General features: G+C 43.0%; 1 protein-coding gene across 6 annotated transcripts in view; it reads left to right on the plus strand.

Moving 5' to 3' along the window:
- Positions 1-9702: 9702 nt before the first annotated feature.
- NTRK2 (neurotrophic receptor tyrosine kinase 2) overlaps positions 9703-23155 on the plus strand; it is a 327977-nt gene continuing 314524 nt past the window's right edge. For 2 of the 6 annotated variants that reach the window (XM_045841007.1, XM_045841008.1), the window contains exons 1-3: positions 9703-9968; positions 10841-11049; positions 11543-12107. In XM_045841007.1, coding sequence (XP_045696963.1) covers positions 11896-12107 — 212 coding nt within the window. In that variant the 5' untranslated portion in view covers positions 9703-9968; positions 10841-11049; positions 11543-11895. The remainder of the gene's footprint in view (positions 9969-10840; positions 11050-11542; positions 12108-23155) is intronic. The other 4 variants (XM_045841009.1, XM_045841010.1, XM_045841011.1 and 1 more) reach the window with 4 other exon arrangements.

The following is a 23155-nucleotide window of genomic DNA, read 5'->3' on the forward strand; positions in this document are numbered from 1 at the left end:
GACGCCATAACAGAAGAGACCACTCTGGAAAGCCTGTGCCAGGAGCAGATGGGAGCATCAAGTGTTGGTTTATGAGGAGCACCATGGGTTTATGCAAGGATTGTGTGGGGAGGTCAGGGAAGGAGGTACATTTTGTTAGGGCATTTGGAAGGGATGCTGGGTGGAAATAAACCATGTGGCCCCATCTTGGATTAGAAGTGGATCTGTCATTAATATTTAGAAGGTGGTTTCACATTTGGGACATTTTTTTTATGACGACTTTTTATAACCCACTTGTGCCCCTGAGAGGACAAATGTAGCCCAGCTGGGAGCATGTGCTACTGGGTCTGTTCTCCCCACAGTGCCATAGACTTCTTATTTGCAGGTTCTGGCATATTTTTGTGCTGTGAGGAGAGGTGACTAAAAGCTATGGGCATTCTGGAAACTATGGGTTTTCTATGCCCTGACTCAGCTCTAGTTTTTTGTAAGGGGAGAATTTAGTGGGAGAATTGTCCTCTTTCTGTGTCTCTATTTGGTGAATTATTTCACCTTTAAGAAATGGAAGTGGAGAATTGAGGTCTGAATAATTTACAGAGCATAACTCTTACATGCAGGATAATATCAGTGTAAGTAATGAGAAAAATAGCTGCCAAAACATATGATCACACTCTGGGAGCTGTGAGAGTGATTTTCAATTGTCTAGAAATTTCGGAATCCTTCTGAATGCCAACAAGTTACAGTTTGTTGCGAATTCCTGAAATCAGAGCTTCCACATAGAATCTTTTGCATCCCATACTTAGCTACTTCAATCCCATGTTGCCCATCCCATGCCATCCCCTCTTCATTCCCTTAACAGCTGACTTCTGCTTTCAGGAAATGTGCATCTGGAAACATTGGTGTGGCAGAGACTTGCTCTGTGCTCACCAAACCATTTCTTCTCCTGGGCACTCAGCTAACCTACATTTCCCAGCTCACTGGCTTCTGGGTGGAGCTCTGTCAGTAGCACTGGAGGAAGTGATGCATGTTACTCCAGAGCTGACCTGGAAAGTACCCTGTTCCATCCAATGTATTCCCTCTCTTCCCTGCTTGTTGCAGTTGGCTGATGCCAGAGCAAACTCGTATTGAAGGTAGAGTAGACATAGCAGGAAGGAGCCCGGATTCCTGAGTAACCCTGGAAGGAGATCCATCCAATCAGGTTGATTTCCTTTGGACTTTGCCTAGTGAGAAATAAACTTTTATTGTTTGGGCACTTGGAATTGGGGCTTGTTTCTTAGAGCATTTGGCTGGTCCTGGCTAATGCGTTGAGCCATTCACTCCACTATCTTTGTGAGCATTTATTATTCATCAGCTAATCTTCAAGGCAGGTGACTCACAGTTCACTCAACAGGAGGCAAAATCCTGAACGGATAGGATTTTGGGGAATGACAAAGGCCCTTTTGTTCCTGAGATGTTTGATTTAGTTTTTTTCTGAGTCTATTGGATTTGTCAGTAATTGTGAAAACCACCCTATGAGGCTGACTGGATGCAATCCATTTTGGAAGGAGGGAGGATGACCTCAGTTTTCAATTCAGGTGCAGTGGTGTGCACTGTGTTGTCTTCTGTTGCCAGGCATAGCATATATGGAATGTTATTGATTATGGCTAATATGCTGAAGTTTGTGAATTTTTTAAAACTTTTTATTTTGAAATAATTACAGACTCAGAAGAAATTGCAAAGAAATGTGCAAGGAAGTTCCATGGACCCCTTTACCCTGCCTCCTCCAATGCAATATTTTATATAGCTAGAGAACAATATCAAAACCAGGACATTAGCATTGGTACAATCTATAGAGTCAATTCAGATTTTACCAGTTATACCTGTACTTATTTGTGTGTGTGTAGTTGCATGCAATTATATCACACATGTAGCTTCATGTAACTACCATTCAGAATCAAGATGCAGAACTAAACCAAAACCACAAAGCTCCTTCATGTTCGCCTTTTATAGCTACATCTGCACTCTAACATTCCGCCCCCCCTCCACTAATCCCTAATCCTTGGCAACCATTAGTCTATTTCCCATCTCCATAATCTTATTTTGAGAATACTATAAATGGAACCATATAGTATTTGATCTCTTATGCTGAGATTGACTTTTTGTCACTGAGCATAATTCCCTTGAGGCCCATCCAAGTTGTTGTGTGTATCTGTAGTTCATTCTTTTCCATCACTGAGTAGTATTTCATGGTATGGATATACTACAGTTTTTCTAGCCATTTACATATTGAAGAAATTAGGGTTAGCCCTAATTTTGGCTGCTATGAATATTCATGTTTTAGTTTTTGTGTGAATATAGAATTTAACTTCTCTGGAAAAAATGCTCCAAAGTGCAATTGCTGGGTCTTACAGTAAGTGCATTTTTGGTTTTAGAAGAAACTGCGAAACTGTATTCCAGAGTAGCTGCACCATTTTATATTCCCACCAGCAATGAATGAATGATCCAGTTTCTTGACATCCTTGCCCCATTTGATGTTATCACTATTAAAAAAATTTTTTTTAGCAATCCAGAAAGGTGTGAAGTGATATATTCATTGTAGCCTTAATTTGCATTTTACTAATAGTTAGTGATTTTGAAGATTGTTTGTGTGTTATTATCTATATTTCTTCTTTGGTGAAATATCTGTTTGTGTCTGGGCTCATTTTCTTTTTCTTTTTTTTTAAGATTTTATTTATTTATTTTTAGAGAGGGAAGGGAGGGAGAAAGAGAGAGAGAGAGAAACATCAATGTGTGGTTGCTGGGTGCCGTGGCCTGCAACCCAGGTATGTACCCTGACTGGGAATCGAACCTGCAACATTTTGGTTCGCAGCCCGCGCTCAATCCACTGAACTACGCCAGCCAGGTGGGCTCATTTTCTCATTGGATTTTGTGTTTCTTTTTATGTTAAGTTTTGAGGGTTCTTTATATAGTCTAGATATTAGTCCCTTTATTGGCTGTGTGATTTGCAAATATATTCTTTCACTCTATAATTTGTCTTCTCACCCCCTTAACAGGATTTTTCACAGAACAAACAGTTTTGCTCTTAATGAAGTCCCCACAGGGCCCCCAGTCAAGGTCCTGGCATGCAGTACATCATTCATGAGCAGTCAGTTTCCAATGCAGAGATGGTAGTAGGTTGTGGAGAAGACCCACAGGTCTTTGGTTTTAAATAATCTGTTGTGCCTTAGTTATTAAGTACCCACTCTCCTGAGTCGGGCCATTGAGCTCAGGCATAAAAGCATAGGTATTTGTGTCTGAACTATAATTATTCTAAATCACACTTGGAGTCATTTGGGAAAAGAAAAAGGCTTTTAACTAAGGGATGACTCATGAGATCCTGGAGAGGGAAGGCCAAGAAAGAGCAAAGCCAAAGGATAGGAAATTTATACAGCTTCTGGGAAAACCTAGTTCAGAGAACACCAGACCTGGACTCCAAGACCTTCTTCTCTCAAATCCCACAAATCACATTTGATTTCAAAAGAAACAATGATAACTGTCTTGAGCACAAGATGGCAGTCTTACGTCTGCTTCACTCCCCATGGCTGTCTGGAGAAAAGTGACAGGAAACAGAGCAGAAACAAACCTGCTTTTGTTGCTGAGGAATATTGAAAATAAATAGTAATCAAGAGGGATGATGAGGGAAGGAAAGAGATTAAAAATAAATGGAAGGGTTTTGTGTGTGTGTGTGTGTGTGCTGTCTTTTGATTTGTTTTAAAATTTGGCTTTATTCATCGTCTTGAGTCTCTGCTAAATACTCGTAGGCTAGGTCCCACATGCATGTTTTGGCTGTAGAGCAAAGTACCCTAGGAAAGTACAAGGGATGTAAAAGAAGGCAGAGACCATATGTGCTGGGGAGGAGGCTGGCTAAGGGCCTGGATCTCAGATGGAGGGAGTGTTGGGCTAAGCTATGATGACCTCTTTTCAGTGTTCTCATGAAAATAAGAAAATGGGAAATTTCTATTTTATACAAAGAGCTATGCCAATCTCTAACAAGTGTTTAGATGGCATTCCACTTGTAGGTAGATATTAAGAAGAAGAGTAGAAGTTTCCTTCTCTCTCTTCTTTTTCTTTTTCTAGTAGCCACTGAAGTCCAAAATGAACTACTTGGAACACCTCCTTTCCTGCAAAGAAAATCATATCCCAGAATGAAAATATGGATAGGAGAAAAGCCTAACTTAACAAAAAGCTCTCTTGCATTCTCTAATAAGATGTCCAATGTAGCCCAGGCAGTACAGAGCTAACCTGGCCCCCACAGCCAGCCCCAAAACTGTGTCAAAAGCCCCAAAGTAAAGGAAGCCAGCAGGCTCCTGCCTCTGGGATGAGGGGAGGCCATTCTGTGCCTTGCCACTTCTCATGATATCCAGCTACAGGACAGCCAGACCCCTTTATAGGCAGAGGAAGCTTCTCAGAAGCTGATGGTTGTTTCTTCCATCCCAGAAAGTGGGGGCTACCTTGACACTTTTGATCTTTGTTGAAGTGATGTTATGTCTTTGTTGTATGACTTTCTTCACTTACAAACTAAAGATTAATAATTAGGCAATGCAACCACTTTTGGAGGCAATATCCTTCACATTAAGAAAGTTTCAGACAAAGTTTCAGACACTCAACGACAATATCCAATTAGTCATTCAAGAACCTTGTGAGATGGGAGATGTGTGATAACATTATCCCTATTTTAAAAATAAATGTGGCATTGCAAGCACAGAAAGGCAAGTTGAGAATCTAAAACTATCCTGTGATTTTTCTGAGTATCATTTACTCAGTTACTTAGAGAGAACAAAGAGTTCAAAGGACACTGGAGAAACAGAACCAAGGCAGTGGCTGCTGAGTCTCTGGGGCTGCAGGAACACTGGGGTAGCTCTCAGAGTTTCCCCTCCCAGTCTAAAAGAAATTGAGTTGAAGGTTTTTCAAGTTTACGTTAAAAAGAATTGATTTTGGTGGCTGCGATTTGAGGATCTTATAATATACCTTGAAGATCATTAGCAGTATTCTGCAGTACAGAAAACCCAGATTGAGGTTTATCAGCTGTCAGAAAGTTCAATATCCTTTGAGAATAGTTTCTTCTCTTCTTTCTTATACTTGTGAGGCTAAGAGGGGATGGGTGCAAAAAAGGGCTCTTCCATCTCCAATACTTTCTTAATCCACAAGACATCTTGCCCTGTGCACAGGAGATGTCTTCCAGTAGTAGAGAAGGTTTATTGAAGCATTTAAAGAACAATAGGGGGAAGGCAAAAGTTGCAGTTTTTGTGTTTGGAAAGGGCTTTGCAGAATCTCCAAGGCTTCCTGGACAGAAAAGAGGTATTTATATTACAAGGCATGAAGTCAGTCAACTAACTGACCATGAATGTCCTTTAAGGAAGGGAAAGCATGTAGGTGAAAACCAACAGACTCTCAAGAAGAGGTGGATTTTTGTCTTACAAAATAATTGGTTTTTGGTTTTCTTTTTTAAAAATATTTTTAAAATTTATTTTTAAACAGAGGGGAAGGGAGGGAGAAAGAAAGAGAGAAACATCAATGTTTCCTTGCCTCTCACATGCCCCACACCAGGGGACCTGGCCCACAACCCAGGCATGTGCCCTGACTGGGAATTGAACCAGCAACCCTTTGATTTTCAGGCCTGCACTCAATCCACTGAGCCACACCAGCTGGGGCAGTTTTTAGTTTTCTCTTTGCTGGGATGACTTCAGAAGTAAAATTATGATTTGGACTTCGTTTCTATAAGGCTTTCTACTCACCAGACTTAGAACAGTTCTAAAGTCACCTAAAGTCAGAGGCTGGAGTCCCTTCAGGAGAGGGAAGGAGGAAGGATAGAGAGATGTGCACATGTGAGAATACTTGGAGAAGCTTCCGTGCTTGTCAGAGGCAGGTCTTGGCAAGAATCACCAAACACCTTTCAAGCAGGCTGCTGCATTGCTGAGAGTGGACTGGCTGTAGGGAAGACTGATCTAGTGGCAAGAAAGCAGTCACTCTGGTTCAGTCTGCTACTGCCCGCTGGGTCCTCATTTCTCTTGGGGTGCTTCCATTTCAGTCACTGATACCATTGTCCTTCTACTTCTATTTCTCAACTTAGTGCACAGACGAGAACTCCAGTATAATGCTGGAGGAATAGTGAAAAGGGATACCCTTATCTCCTTATTGATATTTGGGGGAAAGCATTCCACTTTCCACATTAAGAATTATGTTAACTCTAGGCTTTCAGTAGATTCTGTTTATCAGTTGAGGACATTTCTTTTTATTTTTTGTTTGTTGATTGGTCTCAGGAATAAATTTTGAATTAAGTCAGATTGGCCTTTTCTATGTCTTTTGAGGTGATTGCATAGTTTTAGATTTTTAGTTTGTAAGAATGATAAGTTGATTGATTTTCAAATATTAAACTAAAATTGCATTCTTGGGGTAAATCTCAGTTATGATGTTTTTGAATGCATGATGTTTTGTTGGATTCAATTTGCTAAGGTTTCATTTATAATTTTAGCATTATGAGGAATATTAATTTGTTGTTTTCTTTTCCTGTAATGTCTTTGTCTGATTTGGTATCAAGGCAATATGGCCTCGTAGAATGAGTTGGAAAGTGTTCTTTCCTCTTCCTTGGTAATATTCTGGTACTATTCATTTTCTGGTATTAGCTTTCCTTAATTGTTTTTGTAGAATTCACCAGTAAATCCCTTTGGGCCTGGAGTCATCTTTATGGGAAAGTTTTTAACTAGAAATTCAATTTCTGAAATAGATACAGGACTAGTTAAGTTATCTATTTCTACTATAGGGACCTGTGTAAGCTTGTATCTCTCAAGGAATGCATCCATTACATTGAAGTTGTTAAATTTATTTACATAAAATTGCTCCTCATATTCCCTTATTATTTATTCAATATCCATAAATTCTGTAGTGCTGTCATTGTTGTCATTCCTGTTTTTGATAGTTTGTGTGTTTTTTCTTTCATTCTTGGTCAGTTTGGCTAGAGGTTTATTAATTTTATTTATCTTCTCAAAGAAGCAGCTTTTGGCTTCATTGATTTTCTGTCTTGTTTTTCTGTTTTCTATTGCATCTTTTTCCACTCTTATCTTTATTATGTCCTCTTTCCTGTTTACTTTGCATTTCATTTGTTTTTCCCTTTTTTGTTTCTGAAGGTGGAAGCTGAGGTCACTGGTTAAAGACCTTTTTCTTTTCTAACATAGGTATTTGGCATTAAAAAATTCCTCCTAAATAATTTAAGATGCTTTAGCGGCATCCAACAAACTCTTTTTTTAAAAAATAGTTTTACATCTGTTTTTCCAGCTTTACTGAGATATAACTGACATACAAGCATAAATGCTGATATGCAGTGTTTTCAATTTCCCTTTTGAATTTTGCTTTGACTCTGTTCCCTTTAATCCTTTTGGCACTTCTTTCCCTGGCTTCAGGTAATTTCACCACCTGCATGTGCTAATCAGTACTCGATGAATACCTGAGGGGGCCCTCTGCAGGCCTCTGGAGTTCTCCCTTTGCACATCACTCTCTTCTCTGCTACTCGATCCTTGTGAACTCTGCCCTCCTTGGTTTTCTTCAATTCTCAGCTATGTTTCTTTAACTCAGGGAGTTGGACCCTGCCTGGGTTCCCTCTTCTTGAGCCACAGGCTTCATTGTCTTATCTCCATGGTCTTGATAATTGTTATTTCATATATTTTTTTTCAGTGTATTGATGATTTGGTTGGAGATTAAATCTGTTCCCTATTACTCCATCTTGGTCAGAAGCAGAAGCTGGCAGTGTTTTGTTTTTACAACCTAGTGTTGGATGTTAAAATCGATTTATTAGGTTATTACAAACATTAAAAATAAAGTGTTATAAAATAGTAAATAAAAGTTAGTGTATTCCATGTATTAAGAGTAAGTTTTTTGAAGACTTTTTTTAGTTACATATATATATATATGTATATATATATGCATTGGATTATGATATAAAAGGCATTTCATACTATGGATCATGGTTAAAAAACAAAGAAAACCTTGAGAAATGCTGTCCTAACAGTACAGGTTCAGTATAGGCAAAGGCAAGAGTCTGAAACACTTTGTCTCTCTCCACCTCTGCCTTAAAGAGTTCATAGGATCTGGGGAAAATTATTTCTATTTCATTTTGTCCATCTGAAAAATGTTCATCATCTCTGGTCTGAGAATCCCTGAAATCTCTGTGCAATACCTTGTAGTTCTTAAAATTGAGATAGATCAATAATTTAATCAATTAAGAAATAGTTATTGTTTGCCCCATGTGCTTCAGGCACTGTGCATGATAATCTCAAGTTACCAGCATGAATGACAGGGAGGCCCTCCAGGCTGTGAGCTAGAACATACTTGGCTACCAGAGGAAGCAGGAAGTAAGATTTGAAGAATTGCTGTGTCAACTTTCAGCACTGGGAGGATTCAAAGATTGTGGAGATGGGAGGGAGGGCATCCAGATGGAATAGTTAGAGGGATTTGCAATCTTAGATATTAAGAAAGTGAGAGTTCAGAGGGCTCGTTTGAAGAATCCCAATGCTAGTTTATTGCATCTTAGTCATTCATTACACACACACATTTTAATACTTACTATGTCCTTGAGATATATCAATGAACAAAATGACCGTTGCCTTCATGGAGTTTACATTCCACTAGGAGAAATGCAGTAAATAATAAATATAATAAATAAGTGAATGATCTGTTGAAAAATGGTAAGGACTATGGAAAAACACTTGAGCAGTAAAAGGGTAATTAGAAGTGGGGCTGCCAGTTCTAATTTTATGTGGAAGATATTCAATGCGGGTATATTTAGAATCTAAATTTAATAGTAGTATATATTGTAATACAGATTCTAAAAATATCCCAACATAATTAGAATCTTCATGTTGCATTGACACTTTGCGGCCACTAGGACGCAAATAGGCCATTTCTGAGAAAAACGGGGTGAGGGTGGGTTGTGTGTTTGTGTGTGTGTGTGTGTGTGTGTGAGAGAGAGAGAGAGAGAGAGAGAGAGAGAGAGAGAGATGGAGATGTACGTAATTATGCACATACCCTACCCCCAGGTGTTCTGCAGGGGCAAGGTAGAAGAGTGATACTGTGTGACTTGGATCAAGACAGTTTTGCCCTTTGCTTTCCTTCCTTGAAAGGAGTTAGCGGCCGAGTAGAGGAATGAACTTCAGCCTGGTAGTTCAGCAACCAGTGCCCGTCACAACCCAGTGATGGTGGAGAGAGACAGACCTGCTGGTCTTTTCTTCCGACCCTGCAAGGAGATGGTTATGGGTTCTCTGAGAGGATTCCCGCGGTTACACTCAGCGCTGGGCGTTTGTATAAAAGCCCCACTAGATGCTTTCTGTTTCCTTGTAATTTTTAAAATGTCTCAGAGATTTAAGCATTTACTTGGACTTTACGATTTTTTCGATCCTCCCACCCCAGTCTCTACCGGCAGATGGGTGATCATTCTCAGCTTTTGGACGAGATCCCATCCAGTCGCCCTTACTGGCTCAGAGAACTGTCCGACCTAGCAAGCGGCGCGCTAGCTGGGCACGGGCGCGCACGCGTCGGGCGCCCGCAGGTTGCGCATCTGGCACCGGAGCGCGCACCCCGAGCAGTTGCAGCCGCAGCCGCGGCCCTTAGTTTGTGCTCTCAAGCGTGCGGGGTGCTCTCTCCCCGCGCGGGGGCACCAGAGCCCTCAGAAGTGTGTGGCACTGCGGTGCATTTTCCTAGTTGCTTCTAAATGACTGCGGAAAAACAGCTTCTCCGAGCCGCAAATAAGAAGACGGATTCTCAGACCAGGCTTGCTAATGCCCCGCAGCCATCATGTAACTGAGCTCGCAGAGCAGTTACGATTTGTTACCCGACCCTCCGGGATCGCCTCATTTGTCCCTAGTGAGATCCTGAGGCTCTGGTCGTGCCGGGCTTCTCAGTAGCTGGATGTATGTCGTGCACCGGGCAGCACGGGCGCAGGGCACGCGTTCCCGCACACCCGCGCACACCCGAAAACGCACAAGGTACGGCAGGGGAGCAAGGGCTTTGGGTGCCCCGAGTGGGGGTGGGCATAGCGGGGAGTGATCTGGGAATGGCTGCATCCTGCCAGGCTGACAGATGATAGAAAATGACGCGGCGCCACACATCGGACAGGCCAAGGCTGCAGCCGCGCACTTACCGAACCCAATACGCGCCAGGCGCGCTCCCTTCCCCTCACATGTCTCTGTTTCCCGGGCTTGTGATACCAGAAAACCGCAGGAAAAAGGCCCACTTCGAGAGCTAGAGTTGCGTTTGAATACTCCCCTCCTTCTACAAAAGCACCAACAGGAAGACCCTCCAAAATCACGGATTCCCAAATAGATATCCTGGAATGGGGGCCTGTTCCTTGTTACCGATGTTGAATACGTTTTGGTGTTTACAATATTTATTTATTTTTAGGATAGCTAGCCCTCCCCTTTAGGAAGGATGGTAAAGGAGAACGCAGCGGGGAGTGAGGATTCCTATAATAAGAATCAGCGCATTTTTCAGAGCTGAACCGAGCTGGGTTTTCATTTCAAAAAAGGAGACAGGCTCTGATGCGATTGTAGAAGAGACTGCGTTGTGAATTAGGGACTGGGAGGTGTTGAGCAGCGGAACGGTCCATTTCAGAGGTACCTGGATCTAAATGAACACACACACACAACACGGACGCGCGTCTACACTGCCAGGATGTGTGTGTGCGCGTATGTGCGCGTGTGTGAACTCCCACATGCTGCTGCTGTCTGCTTCTGGCCAGTGGCACCGATGCCTCCCTCCTCCCCGCTCGCCCCCAGATTCCCCTCCCCTCCTTGTTGCTTTTGTCTGGAGGGTGTTATGGGTTTGTGTGTGTATGAGCGTGTGTGTTTTTGGATTTCAGACTAATTTTCTGGAGTTTCTGCCCCTGCTCTGCGTCAGCCCTCACGTCACTTCACCAGCAGTAGCAGAGGCGGCGGCGGCGGCTCCCGGAATTGGGTTGGAGCAAGAGCCTCACTCGCTCCTTCGCTCGCGCTCTCTGCGCTCGGTGCCCAGCGGCAGGAGGAGCCTGGACCCAGGCGCCGCCGGCGGGCGGTAGGCGCCGGAGGCCGGGTGAGCAGCGAGGGCAGTGGCCTCCCTGGTTTCGGCCCTCACTGTGCCCCCTGGGGCGGCTGTGGCGGCTCCCCAGGTGGGACACGCCGCACCACCTGCCCGCGCCCCCTGCACCCAGCGGCGGTGGTGGATTCTGCAGCATCATGGGGGGTGGGGGGGCGTCTCGGAGCCATCATAGCCGGCAGTCTCTTCGTCCCCCTTTCAAAGGGTCCTTCTCCTGGCCTGTGCCATGGAATCCGGTCTCAGGGACCCTAGCCCTACCTTCCCTCTCTAGACTTCAGACTTGGAAAGAGAATGGGCATACTGGTGGCCCCAGAGGCATCAGTGCCATCGAGGGGCAAGTTTATTTCTGGAATGGGAGCTGGGCACTTATCTACCCACAGTCTCCTGGCTGGGGTCAGGGTGGGGGTGATGCGAGCGCTAAAAGAGAGTGCCTCATTTCATGGTGTCTGGGGTCCTATCCCCAGTCTCATGTGTGTCTGTTTGTCCTCAGCTCCGAGGTGCGTCCGGAATCCCAGTGCGCCCCCAGAGAGTCCCGGGAGCGCCCGCCGTGGCCGGTGCCCGGAACGCTGGGCCATGCTGCGGTGCCCGCGGCGGAGCTGCGAGTGCTGGTAGCGCCCCCTGTGAAGCAGCCGGAGATGCCCCAGGCACTGTGAACAGTGCTGCCCTTCAGGACATACTCAGCTTTGGACGCACTCGACTCTGCGACTCTGCGGCCAGTGACCAACATCCAGCAGAGAGAGTGGCGAGCGCGGCAAAGACCACTCAGCACTGGCAGGGGAGACTGACCGGTGCAGCACAGGGACACGTACTCAGTCTCACTCCAGCTGGCACTGGTGGCTAGGGATGTCGACCTGGACAAGGTGGCATGGACCTGCAATGGCCCGACTCTGGGGCTTCTGCTGGCTGGTTGTGGGCTTCTGGAGGGCCGCTCTCGCCTGTCCCATGTCCTGCAAATGCAGCACCTCTCGGATCTGGTGCAGCGACCCTACTCCTGGCATCGTGGCATTTCCAAGATTGGAGCCTAGCAGTGCAGACCCTGAGAACATCACCGAAATGTGAGTTCCTGATGTTCTTCTTTCTTCTCTCTTGGCCCCTATGACCGGGGCTGGCCAGGCAGGCCCTTCCTGGGCATGAATGTTATCTCAAGTCTGGGGAGAAGTCAGAGATGAGGTGTGCAGGATTGGGCCATCTGTCAATTACCTATCTGTTTCACTGGCTTGGGGCTGATACCATGGGGAGAAGTGTGACAATTTAAAATACATTACATACAAACACACACACACCCCTTGCACCCATTGTAGGAAGGCATTCTATATGCACTTTATAATTCCAAGTCCTGCTGTGTGTGCTTTAAGCTGTCCATATGCAATAACTTAATTTTGGACATTTTTGTTTGATAAGATGCTATGTGTATGTTGTGTTAGGAGAAGTTTCAGTAATATTTACCAGAAAGGAGTTTAAGGTAATTAACTTTTTGAAATTTGTTGGAGGAGGTTAGAATCTCTCCCTCACAACCTTTCTCAGAGGTTTGGAGTTGACCAGTTTCCCTTTTCATTTTACACATCACATTTTGCTTAGGAGATTGCATTCAGAGATGGCCTTGAAAATGATCTGTAAGAGGAGAAGTTTTGAGTGTTGAAAAGCACTTGCTCAAAAGAGAAAATGTGATTGTTGGAAGCCTAAAAGCCTGCTCTGATTTAATTTGGAATTGACTTCTCAGAGATATAATTTTGAGACCATTTGGATTATAAATCTTAATTGTCCATTGAATAATTTCCCAGGACTAGGTTGGATGATAGAGCAGTGTATAGTACTCAGATGAATGCTGCCTTTAGCATGGGACACCTAGGTCCCTGGAAATGTTTGGGCTTGTTCTCATCTGATGGAGAAGCAGAATTGTGCATTTCTGTCCTCCTCTTTTGATGCCTTGTGACAAATACATTACCAAGAAGGAATTTACCAGTTCTTTCTCCAGCATTCCCCTGTCACCTCTGCTATAGGTGTTTTTATTTATTTTTTGCTCTCACCTTCCCCTCACTCCACTTTGTTATTTATTTCATTAACATGAAATTTTACTCATCCATGTAGAGGGTTGTAAGGCACACTTTCTCCTGGTTTCCTTATGTGTTTGATACTAAGACAGGCAGCCCTGAAAGTAGGGCTTGGCTGTGGCCTTCCGGTTGGCGAGTGCGCATGCATTTTTTTCCCACAGAAAACGCACAGCTTGTTTCTGCCAACGTATGAACGAGATAACCTGTTTTTTTTTTCATGTAAGTAAGAGACCCACATAGTCTCTGTTTGTTCTGCTGGTGATGTTCATGTTATAAGGCTTGGGCGGAAGGAAGTGACAACAGAACAGAGGGGAAATGTACTGGCCTAGTACTGCTGAGATGTACCGGGAGCAGCCAACTGTCAGGCTGGATCCAGGAGGCTTGGTTCTCAGTCTTTTCTTGCAAGGAGAGCAGTGGTCAGTCTGAGAGAAGGGAGGGTAGGGCCCTGGCCATGCTGTCCCTGGGCTGGGCTGGTCCAAGTTTGCCGGGGCTGGTCAGAGTGTCTATGGCCTTTTGTCAGGATCTGAGGCTTTTTCATGAGATGGGATGTCAGTGGTCAGATGCAGGAAGTCATATGGAATTCAGAGCTCTTCAGATTATTTTGAGACCATGGGCAGTGCCTTTGTACAGTTAGATGTTTTGTTGTTTTAAAATTCTTAGATGATAGATAATATAAAGAGGGAGGAGATGAGATAGGGCTAATCATTTTCATTTTAACTTTTGTTCACTTTAATATTTTAAAGGTCATAAAAAAGACAAAACTTTTTAAATTAAAAAATATTATTTTAAATATTAGTGGTCTTAGCTACCATATATATATATATATATATATATATATATATAAAATCTACTTTATATATATATATAAGAGCTTTCTTATATAAGTCTCCACAATTGCTGTTGTTCTTTTTATATCTGATGATAGGTTCCTATTTTCAGGATTTTTAAAATTGATTTTTTTTATTATATTTACCAAAGCTCTCATCACAGTTATTCATTCAATAATGGCGCTCCTGATTTCTACTCTTATTTTTACCCCTTTGATTTGAAAATTTATTGAGCATGAGATGATTGAGATAATTGAGAAGTAGGCATAAGCGTTTAGGATGGGGAATCAGACTGGCCGACAGGAAAAAGTGTGTTTTTCTGCTCTGTCTGTCATCCTTTGAGGATCCTGGCCTGTCTGAGTTCCAGGTGTCCCTGTCTGTAAAATGTATTGGAATCCTTGTTTGGAAAGCACTTAATCGAATTATTTTGAATTCTGTTCTTTTGATATCAAAATGATATTAGTTCATGGGCTTGTTTCACTCATCCACATATGACACCATCTGTGTTCTTTTTCTTATATGTTAATATTTGCTTGCACAGTTTTTAAGTTCTCGGCCATGGGTGCCAGCTACAGTTGGAACCAAATGCACATTTTTTAAAATTTTGTTATTAGACCCAAGGATAGTCCTAAAATAACTTGTTTTAAAGTTCTGGTTTAGTGGTGTTTAGATTAACTTACATGTTTCTATTAAAAAAAAGAAATAATGTAAGTAAATAAACTGCTTAGAACTTGCTGATGCAACAGTTGACTGTATCATTTAAAAATAGTATGTTTTTAAATAGCTGTATATTGGGGGAAAATATAACCCCTATGCCTGTCAGAATACTGAGAGAGGTCATAATAGAACATTTAAAAATATATGTATTGATTAATTAAGAGATAAGACTTTTTGTTTGTTTCTACATGCATATTTTAAGTCAAGCTGACATTTTGCTTTCAGAGTCATTGTTTGGATCTATTTCACTAAAAATCTCCCCAGCACAGTGTCTGTCTCACACTTGTTACCCAGGAACACGACCTGTGTCTGGATCTGTACCTCTCTGTCTACAGCTGTGCATTACACCTGGCCGTCATCACACTGCTGAGAAGTGCCAGCTTTTGTTACTTAGAGATAGTTATGCCAAACCTGCACTAAATTCAGTTTAAAAATAATACCATTGTCACATATAAGTGAAATTCAAGAGAAAAGCCTGTTGTTGGAATTATGTAACCGACCATTTGAGTCTCGGTTTTATCAAGTGCCAAAATGCATTGCAAAGGACAAGTCCTGTCTCTCATAAGTGATAAAAGGCATGGTTAAAATAGGTCATGTATTTTTTTTATTGTGGTCAAAAACATATAACATAAAATTTGCCATTTTAATCATTTCTGGTTGGTACTAACCATTCAGTAGTGTTGAGTATATTCACATTTTTGTAAAATGTGTATGGATTTTTATATTGCCTATATTTTAATGAAGACCTGTGATCACCTTTTTTCTGAATTTCTTGGGTGATAGTCTCTGATTTGGGGGTAATATTTGGATGCAGTGTAATATTTTGTCCTCTCAGTACAACACAAATAGAACTTGCAGCTTCTGCTGCCAGAGCTGCTGTGTGCAATTTATTGTTGGCTTGGTTAAGTGACTGTAATGTTATGTCATTAATACATTGATTTTGGCCCTCTCACCTTAGCTTTTCCATTACAATTAATTGTACTAAAAATAGTTCTGGCACTTACAAAAATTCAGTGAACTGCATCAGTTTTTATTACTGTGATATTTACTTCTCAGCCCCCTCCATTGGCGGTTCTAGAAGTTTGAATTGTGCTTTACTTGCACTTAAGAACCACAGAGTAAGTTTTAAGTGTGATTATATAAGCCACACTGGACTTGTTAATAAATAAGATAGTCTAATTTATATCTTTCATTATTTAATACAGCTTGCAAGCTCTTGTTAAACACACGCTGTCTTCGTAGTGAAGGTATTTTCAGAATTCAGCTCAGCACAACCATTTTGAGGTCTTAGTTTCATATCTCCCATCTCTGCACTATGGAGGTTTTCATTACCCTGGGTCAAACAACTGAAAAGCCCCGTGACCTTTCTGACCCTGCTTTCTTCCACCTCCCCCTCTCCATCACCTCTCATTGACTATCTTCTCCGAAAAGTGATGTTTTCTGATGGGAAATCAGAGCACTGGAGTTAAGAGAAGAGCCTGGCTTACATGTTATGTTAAACAAGTACAGTAGTGTGAAGTCGAGATAGTGTGGTCACACACCAAGCACCAAGTTTAGCTCTTATTTTTTTTCCTTGAGTTTAAGATCGTTCACTGTTTTTATTCCATAAACCTCTGTTTGTGTTCGTTTCAGTATTCCCTTGTAAAGAAGTTTTCTAAGCTGAAAAGTTGGCTGAACAGCTGAGAGTTGAGGTCTCTTTCTCCCTAGGAACATTCTGTATGATCTCTTTGACTATATCTAGGTCATAGGAGTATAAGACCTAGAGTTTTTGTTTAGCTGGAGAAAGGAAATGGAATTTCTTTCTTTCTTTCTTTCTTTCTTTCTTTCTTTCTTTCTTTCTTTCTTTCTTTCTTTCTTTCCTTCCTTCCTTCCTTCCTTCCTTCCTTCCTTCCTTTCTTTCTTTCTTTCTTTCTTTCTTTCTTTCTTTCCTTCCTTTGCTTTGGTACTAAGCAAGTGCCTCCACTTTTAACTCATTGCTCATTTTGCCTGCTAGGGGAAGAAACATTTTCAAACTATGATTGAATATTATACACTGACATTATTTCTAGACTAACTTTACCACTTCTCTGGAGAGCTTCTAATAGGTTCAGAAACTGTAAGGTGGAATGTGGCATTGAACCTGCTGCCCCTTGGAGCAGTGCCAAATTTTGGTTCCTCTTGATATCTATAAATCAGTGGTGATTCTGGGGGGAGAGATTATTCAGATAGGGCAAACTTTTTACTTGTCTGATGTGTGTGAGACAGAACAAGAGAGAATAAAGCTTAATTTTGGATTATTAATAGCTAATTAATCATTTTCAAAATCTACTTTGTCTAGTGAGTTTGAAACACCAATGCTACCCCCCGCCCCCAACCAGGTGGCAGAAATCTGAGAGCCCTACAGTGCCCTGATAATTTTAGGTCTACATTTGTTTGCTGATCAATTTTAATGAAAAAAGGCAATGATCCCACATGATCATGGCATCTTCTCACCACTTACTTTCCTCTCTGGGAAGTCATAAATACTGATTTGGGAGATGAAGGAGTGAATGGTTGTGAATGCTATAAATCTGGGAAGAAAAGTGATACGTAGCTATGAAGTTCACATGTTTCAAAAACACCTGTATGTGACAGAAAGCTGGAGTCAGGTGTTACCTGATCTGGAAACAGCCTCTTACTGTCTCTGGGCTTGAGCTTGTCAGATGTAAAGTGGGGGCCTTTGGAGTCAACATTCAGACAAGTTTCTCCTGGCTCTGAAGTTCCACGAAGCTTCAGTTACAGAGGTAATGTGGTTTATGCATCAGCTGTGGAGTAAAGGGTGGCGTGGGGTGCTCAGAGCCCAGCAGTGTGAAAGTCTGAGGATCTTTGGTGTCATCTCTCACATGTGCAAGTTTACAATGTCTGCTCTGAATTCTTCAAGCTGGGTGTTTTAAAAATGTGAGTTGCTGATAAGGCTGTTGGCATTTTAGTGCTGGGCTCATGAGTCCAAGGCCACAGGGCCACTGAGAATCAGGATCACAGAAGGAGAAGAGGCTTTAGAAATGCTTTGTGCCAGCCCCGTCTACATACACTAAGGTCAGCGCAGTAAGTTCCCTAAGGCCATGATATGCACTAAATGTGTGGTGGGCACTAAAAACTCTTTTTCCTAGCACACAAAGGAAATGCCATGGCCTTTACTTTAGGGTGCCTCCCCCCGGTTCCGTGGCCTGGAACTAACCCTGATGCCAGCCCACCATTTTAGAAGCACATGGAGATTAGCTTGTCAGGTTAAGTCTGTGCAAACGTGTCTCCACTAGGGACAAAGAGATTCAAAAGTGCATGAGCTGCTGATCCTAAAGCAATGACCTTATCTTCAGAGGAAGAAATACATTTTTTGTTTAATTTACTGTGTTTTTTAAAAATTTCAAGACTTCCTCTTCAGTAGGCAATTCAAGCATGAGTCGAACTTCAAAAGAAAGGCCTGTGTGAGTTGGCAGCAATGACAGACACTAACTTGTGCCTGCTGGACCATCTTGGCAGGTTAGGGTTGGAGGGAGGGCAGAGCCGGCAGACCAGAATGAAGGCCACTGCCTTTGGAGTCTTTGTCACGGTCAGAGGTGGTTATGTAAGTGGAAGAACCCACAGCCCTGTATAGAGTCTGCCTTAGCGCCCACGAAAGACCTGTGGCAGGAGAGTACTTATTCTTTCCTGCCTTCTTGTCTTCCCCTGACTTCTCATTGCCCTAAGATTGATGGCTGAACTCCAGGAGCTGAGCCAGTGAGCAAGCTCAAGGGTTGTTGACTCACGTCCAGAATTTATTCTGCTACCATTTTGTGTGCTGTCCACGGCCTGCAGTGAGGCATGTCCGGGAAGAGCACACCTTGGAGACATGCCTTTGCTTTCACGCAGGGCTTCTCCCCAGGGACCTGAAAGGTACTTTATAGGCATCTGCTTATTTGGGTTTGAAACCTTGCACTGAAGCAAGTGAGAAGGTCTTGACAGCGTTGGGGGGACTGTCAGGCTGATTGGCGTGCCTGGGGCTCTCTGGTCAAGCAGAGTGGAATTTGGGTGAGAACCCCATCCAGTATATCCCTTCGGGCTTTGTCTGCTCAGCCCCACTTGCCCAAATTTGCTCTCAAAAGCACAGTCAGTTTGAAGAGAAGTGTAAAGATTCATGTAAATATTCTCAAGTTAAACAGCACGGCAGTGGGAGGGAGGTGGACTGGCGCTTCGTCTTGTGGCTTTCCCCTTTCATCGTCCTCGTCTCCTCCGTTGCCATGTGTTGTATGATTAGAAGATAAATGATTTGTGTACCTTTGGGATTATGGCATTTCTAGTGTGGAACAAAAATGTTAATAATCACACACACCATTTAGAGTCCCCTTTTTAAAAATTATTTTCAATTACAGTTTGCATTCGATATGATTTTGTATTAGTTGCAGGTGTACGGCATAGTGGTTAGACAATCATATACTTCACAAAGTGATCCCCCCGATATTTCAAGTGCCCACCTGGCATCATACATGGTTATTACAATATTATTAACTATATTCCCTACACTGTACTTTATATCCCTGTGACTGTCCTGTAACTACCAATCTGTACTTCTCAATCCCTTCAAAAGAGTCCCATTCTTTTATTGCAGGTAAGGACCTATTGCTCTTTAGCACCCCACCCTTTCCTGTAATCTGTGTATCTCAGCAGTTTTCTGGACACTCACACACATCAGAACTTGATTTATGTGCATCCTTTCAGATGTAATTATCTTGAATTACAAATGTTCCTAATAATTTAGGATGTATATCCTTAAACCACCCAGACTTTTTAAACCGGGAGATATGATTGACATACTATATTAGTTTCAGGTGTACAGTGTAATGATCTGGTATTTATACTGCATATATTAGAAATGCTCACCACAATAAATTTAGTTAACATCTATCACCTCACATAGTTACAATATTTTTCTTGTGATGAGCACTTTTAAGATTTACTGTCTTACCAACTCTCTGATATACAATACCGGTATTGTGAACTATAGTCACTGAGCTGCGCATCATATCCCTACCCAGACTTTTAATTTTGCTTTAATCATTCTGGATATCTTTCCATGAGGACCTGACGGGAGGTATTCTCTGAGGGAAGCACTTGAGCGTTAGAACTTTCAGCCAGCGTGGCTTCTCAGAGACCCATGGCCTCTGTCCTCTTTGATCTTCTCTTAACTTGAACAAAAATTATATCATCAGGCAGGCATTTTTGAACAACTCTAGAGTGGTATAATTTAAACCAAAATATAATCAAATTTTGGGTTTTAACCTCTGAAACACAGTATAATCTAAAAAGAGAGGCTCTTCTGCACTCTAATTTTTGCCATAAAAACTGTATCTATTTCATGTGCTCCAGAGCCCCTTGCTGTGAGGTGACAGAGGGTCCTGGGCCTGTTTCTGTGATTTACTCATTGTGGGACAGCTCGCCTCCCTTCTCCCGTCTTGGCTTACTCATCTGTGCATTGCGTGTGCAAGGGTGGGGAGTGGTGTGCGAGAGCTCAACCTGGTGGCCTCTAAGGTCTCAGGTAAGGTATGATCCAAAACTAAGCACCTCTCTCCAAAAACCCAACCCAACCCAAACCACAGCACTCTTTGTAGTCTGCTCCTAGTTTCACTTCAGAGCTTTGGTGCCGCCACCCAAACTCAAAGATTTGCTCCTGGCATATTTACCTTGCAGTCCTACCACTAGCCTTTTCATGTTGTGACTCTTCAGTCTTCTTCCTCTGTTTCTGGTGGTGTTTCTTATCCCCCTCTTCATTTCGCCCAACACACACAAATGTGCACACAGACACACTCAGGTAGGCATCTGGCTGCCAAGACCCTTCAACAGATGTTGAAAGAAATCTTGGGTTGCAGGATCTGTGGGCCAACTACCATCATTCCCACTGAACCTGGCTTGATAAGGTTAACACACTCAAGAGGCAGCAAAGTCCAGGAACCTGAGAGGGGCTGTGGGCAGGGAGTTGGGATGTGGGGCTCACATCCACACTCTCACAGTATCAGAAACTGGGATCCTGGGTGAGCCATTTAATCTCACCAGCCTGAGCTTCCTTATCTTGAAATTGGAGGTTGGGTCTTAGATGGATGCGAATCCCTGAAAGGCTCTGTGGTTCTGAATCAGTCAGCCACGGGCACTTGGGTTTCCTTTTCTGTTCTGGAATTCACCCTTGCCTCCTCCCTGGGGCCAGCCCAGAGCTTGTTCCAGTTCTCTTGGTGGCTTAAGCAATGGAGGTCTGATCGGTGGTCTTTCTCCAAGTCCCATGCTGCCATTCAGGTCAGATGGCTTTGCAGGTCACCAGCTCCTTGCCTCCTGGGTGGCAGCGCTTCTGTGGTTTCCTACTAATCAAACACATTTTCATTTCTTTTCCTTGGAGGTCATTTTCTTCACGTGTACTGTCTAGTTCCACTTTCAGCAATTGTATCAACTAATCCACACGTTCATGTCTGATCAGCCCACTCTAGGGCTGCTTCAATGGATGGTGCCCTGGAGCAATTTCCAACTGGCTTGTCTCTCAGCCAGTCTCCACCTTTCCTGACTCTCAGAGCAGGAGCTTACATTGAAGTCAAATATCATCTTTCTGCCCATCAGGCTTTCCTTTCCTTTTGGTTGGAAGAGTTTATTACATGTTTCCTGACTGTCCCGTGGGCTGCTTGCCATCTAATTTAAACCCCCTGTGGACATTGCTTCAGTTTGACTTGTGCTTATTGAGGGCACTGGGGTGCTACAGAAAAATAAGTTAGAGTAGGGGGGCAAGGGGCTCCTGAGTTGTTCATACCTGGTGGGAGAAACAGGTGAAATAAACATCTACTTTTAATAAAATGTGGTGAGGACATCAGTGAATTTGAGGGTAAGATCCTCATTTACAGAATGATTGTTTCAGCTGCAAGGAGACACTGGGGACATTTACCAAGGTTGCTTCCTCCCAAATGTGCATGGTTTTCACTGTTTAGCAGTGGGAGGTGTAGATGTGTAGACTGGATGTGAGCAATCCCCAGTTCCTACTTCCTATGATGGCAGTAACCCAGCTGAGTTTTGTTATTTTTTCCCTCATAACAGTTTTTGACGTTCTTGTGTCCTCGTCCACTCATATTCCATTTGAACAAGCTTCCTGCATCTGAAACACACCTTTCCCTTCAGTTATGATGGAAGGGCTGGAGCTCTTCTCAGCTGAAGCCAATTATCCCACCTATATTACAGAACTCATCCTCTTGTACTTTTCTCCATCAGTGACTTCCCTCTCACCTGCATTTCCATCTCTTTCCCTTGTAAACATCAGAATTTAAGCGGGACCAGGTGTCTTCCATCTTGGACAAGTTTTCGTTTAGCACTGCTCCCTCCCTTTCCTTCCATTTCTCTTTAGTCCTTGCTCCATCCCCTCTCCCTTCAAAGCCTGATCTTAGAAGACTGGTCTGTATTCATTATGTCTGTTGCCTCACCTCCTAATTATGTCTTAATCCACAGCTTCATGGAACTTGTTTCCCACCACCATTTCCAAAGACCTGCACTGGACTAAATCCAAGGCATATTTTTCTGTCTTCCTCTTCCTTGCCCAGCAGCACTTGGCCTCACTCCTCCCTCCCCCCTCCCTCCCTCCTTCCCTCCTCCTCTCCCTCCTTCCCTCCCCCCCCTCCTTCCCTCCCTCCCTCCCTTGTGAAGCATCCTGTGTTGCTGTACTTTCCTTGTTTTCCCCCAGTTCCTCTGGCTTAGTCTTACTTATGGACTCTTTTTCCTCTGCCCCTCCCTTAAGTGATGTCCCTTGGGCTTCTGTCCTAGGACTGCTTCTCTTCTTGGGCTGTCCCTGGGCTCTGTCACCCTCATCCATGACTTCTGTGTTCTAACGGTGTTATGACCTATATTTCCATTCATTATCAGTGAGGACCTTTGGGCTCATGTGCCTATTGAACAGCCCTCTTGGATATGTCATAATGTGTCACACTTGACATTTCCAAATTAAATTTATCATCATCAGCCCAAACCCATCCCCAGTGTCCCCTGTCTTCATGGACGGCACCACTGTCCAGTCCGTAACACCAGAAACCTTGACTCTGCTCTCTCTTTAACCCCTATATTCACTTAATTATCATGTCTTACATATTCATTTTCATAAATCCCCAAATTTCTTAAATTTGTCCAGTTCTTTTTATCCCTGCTGCCCTCATTCATTCATTTATTCATTCAGTCATTTATTTATATTTTCAACAGAGATTCACCAGGGTCTGCTCCGTGGCAGGTTAAATACTCAGGATGTGGTGGTGAGAAAGACTGACCTGGTCTTTTCTTCTTACCAGACTTGCAGTCTGGGAGGGAAAGTGAATATCAAACAAGTACTTACGTAAGCAAAAACAATAATTCATTTCACCATCCTTTTTGCCTAGAATGCTGTAACATTCCTGCTTGGCATCCTCACCCCCAGGCTTGCCCCCGTCTATCCATATGCCATGCTGTGCTGGAGTGGTCTTTCAAAAATGCTGATTTTATCCTATCGCTGCTTCTACTTGCCTG

This window comes from Phyllostomus hastatus, unplaced genomic scaffold (genome assembly GCF_019186645.2).
Source record: "Phyllostomus hastatus isolate PE091 unplaced genomic scaffold, TTU_PhHast_1.1 phas_contig_34, whole genome shotgun sequence".
Taxonomy (NCBI): domain Eukaryota; kingdom Metazoa; phylum Chordata; class Mammalia; order Chiroptera; family Phyllostomidae; genus Phyllostomus; species Phyllostomus hastatus.